Source organism: Propithecus coquereli, unplaced genomic scaffold (assembly GCF_000956105.1).
Source record: "Propithecus coquereli isolate 6110/MARCELLA unplaced genomic scaffold, Pcoq_1.0 Scaffold257, whole genome shotgun sequence".
NCBI lineage: Eukaryota > Metazoa > Chordata > Mammalia > Primates > Indriidae > Propithecus > Propithecus coquereli.
In genome coordinates, this window is record NW_012148141.1 from 418,634 (window position 1) to 420,998 (window position 2,365).

The window sequence follows — 2,365 nt, forward strand, 5'->3', positions numbered from 1 at the left end:
GAGATGAGGCTCACATTTGCAGAAGTTATCGATCAAAAATAACACAAGATATTGAAGCCATAGCAAAGAAAAACAGAAAACATTTCCTTAAACAGGTTTTGTGAAGGGCTTTTATTATTTGTTTAGTGAGAAGTATGAACTGATTGCCTTATCAGAACTTTGTGATCATGTGTTATTTAATTTGATAAATAGTATATGTTTATACATTTAAATTGTGGCTGTGTACACCTTTATGTAATATTTATAAATTTTTGATCATGTGTTATTTAATTTGATAAATAGTATATGTTTATACATTTAAATTGTGGCTGTGTACACCTTAATGTAATATTTATAAATTTTCTGTCGTTCATTTTATTTGCCTTTGCTTAACATTTTATTTTGTATTTGACCTTTTATCCTTTAGATTATAACATCTTTAAAGTAAGATTTCGTACATTATTTTTATATGCTAAATAACTGGTGAATTTCACTAAGATGTGTGCCATCATATTAAAATATCTTATAATTTCTCTGTTGCCTTAATCCTAGAGTTTAATGGAAGAATGATAGTCTGAGGGAAAGGAGTAATGAAACTCTCTCCTGGATTTCCTGTTTATATGAAAGGTAAGATTTTATCCAAGTAATATATACAATACCTGCATTAATACAGGAAGATTTCTGAGTCTTTAAAATTTCTAAAAACATCATCTAAACCTTAATTGTTATACATTAGGTGTAGTGTGATTGCTAAGTAATAATAATACTTATAATTCATATAGTACTTACTATAAATGCAATTCACCATTGACAGCATTTTCTTTACTATTCTTAGCCCTCACAATAACTCCAAGTGGGTTTATTTTTATCTGTACTTTGTAGTTGTGAAAACTGAGACTTGGGAAAGTCAGGTGGCTTCTCCAAAGTAAAACAGTGATGTAGAATTCAAATGATGTGGAATTCAAACACACCTTTTTGTGACTCTAGCCAACATTCTTAACTACTCTGCTACATAGCCTCCCATTTACCTCTAGTCTATGAATTGAACACTTTCAAATGAGTCCCTTTTAATCTTTCCTTCTGATTTCAAATTGTTAAAACTCAGTGAGAACAAATAGAGTAAGCCCTGCCAGACCAAGGTGTCTAGTATGTCTTAGATGGGATTTTTCTCAACACACTCAGTTTTTGGAGGACAGTATACATACTGTTGGTTAGCAGGTGGTTCTGCTGCAGTGGATTGAGGGTAGGAACACCCCCAAGGCCTGGCTGGCCAGCTAGGGCTGCATGAGCAATTCCATGTTGGGGTCCAGGAGCAGCAAGAGGAGACTGCATCTTATCCTTATCCCAGGAGGATTCACTTCCACCTAAAAAAAAATACATATGAACAGATTTGATTTGACAATTTTCCATGAGAAGACTTTTTGAATTCCTTTTTTTAGGGCTGTAGTCATTAATATTACTTCAGAAAATTATTATTGAACACAGGTAACTTATTTTTATGATGATTTCAAAACTTTCAATAGTCTAGAGATATATTCTACCTCTAGGAAGACTAAACCATTCTCACTAATAATATAGATCCTCTTGCCTTACTGGTAGTCTCAACAAACCTGAAATCATAATGAATAGCTAGCTTATGGAAACACTTATATGTTGAGAGCCTTTAAATCACCACCACTGCCTTCCATTCCAAACCTCTATCATACATATGCTATATTTTAAAGAATAGCAGTGCTGTTCACTCAAAAAGAACACATTAATTTCTAAGTGCATAATAACATGCCAATATACATGGTAAGAAACAGAAGAATCACTTACTTTCTTCTCAGATTCAACCTACAAAGAAGCAAATCTATTCATACACAACATACCTTTGTACAGAATAAGCTAGATGAAACAGGAAACCATGGCTTCCAACTTGAAATTGTACTTTTACTTTGATCATCCATGCTAGAACATGAAGTGTGCGTAAGTGTAGACCACTATATTATCATGATCTCCAGTGGCATAAATATTTATTCTGGCACTTAGCATACTGTGGGGGTAGAACCATTGCTTAAAACCATATAGGAAACAAACACAGAATGATTTCCAGGACAGGAGAATATTTAAACAGAGGGATAAAGGATTAAATACAATCACTGCAATGGTAGATTGTCTGGCTTTAGAAAACAGAATGGTTGTGTGGGCAGCTTCATCTATTTTCCTGATGTGCTTCATTTATTTAGGGCTCAGTGGTTCTGCCCCATTCTCATGATGGGATTATGACTTTACCGTCTCCACCTTCCTGGCACTATCCCATTTGCTGCCTAAAACTATGACCCTGTTTTGTGTGGGGTTTAGACCTGGGACCCTTGGACACTCTGTAAAATATGTGCATTTACTG

At 34.2% G+C, this 2,365-nt stretch overlaps 1 protein-coding gene across 1 annotated transcript in view; it reads right to left on the bottom strand.

Moving 5' to 3' along the window:
* DACH2 (dachshund family transcription factor 2) overlaps positions 1 to 2,365 on the bottom strand; it is a 907,491-nt gene that overhangs the window by 142,323 nt on the left and 762,803 nt on the right. Inside the window, exon 5 of the mRNA XM_012647131.1 lies at positions 1,185 to 1,343. Within this exon, the coding sequence (XP_012502585.1) occupies positions 1,185 to 1,343 (159 nt within the window). The remainder of the gene's footprint in view (positions 1 to 1,184; positions 1,344 to 2,365) is intronic.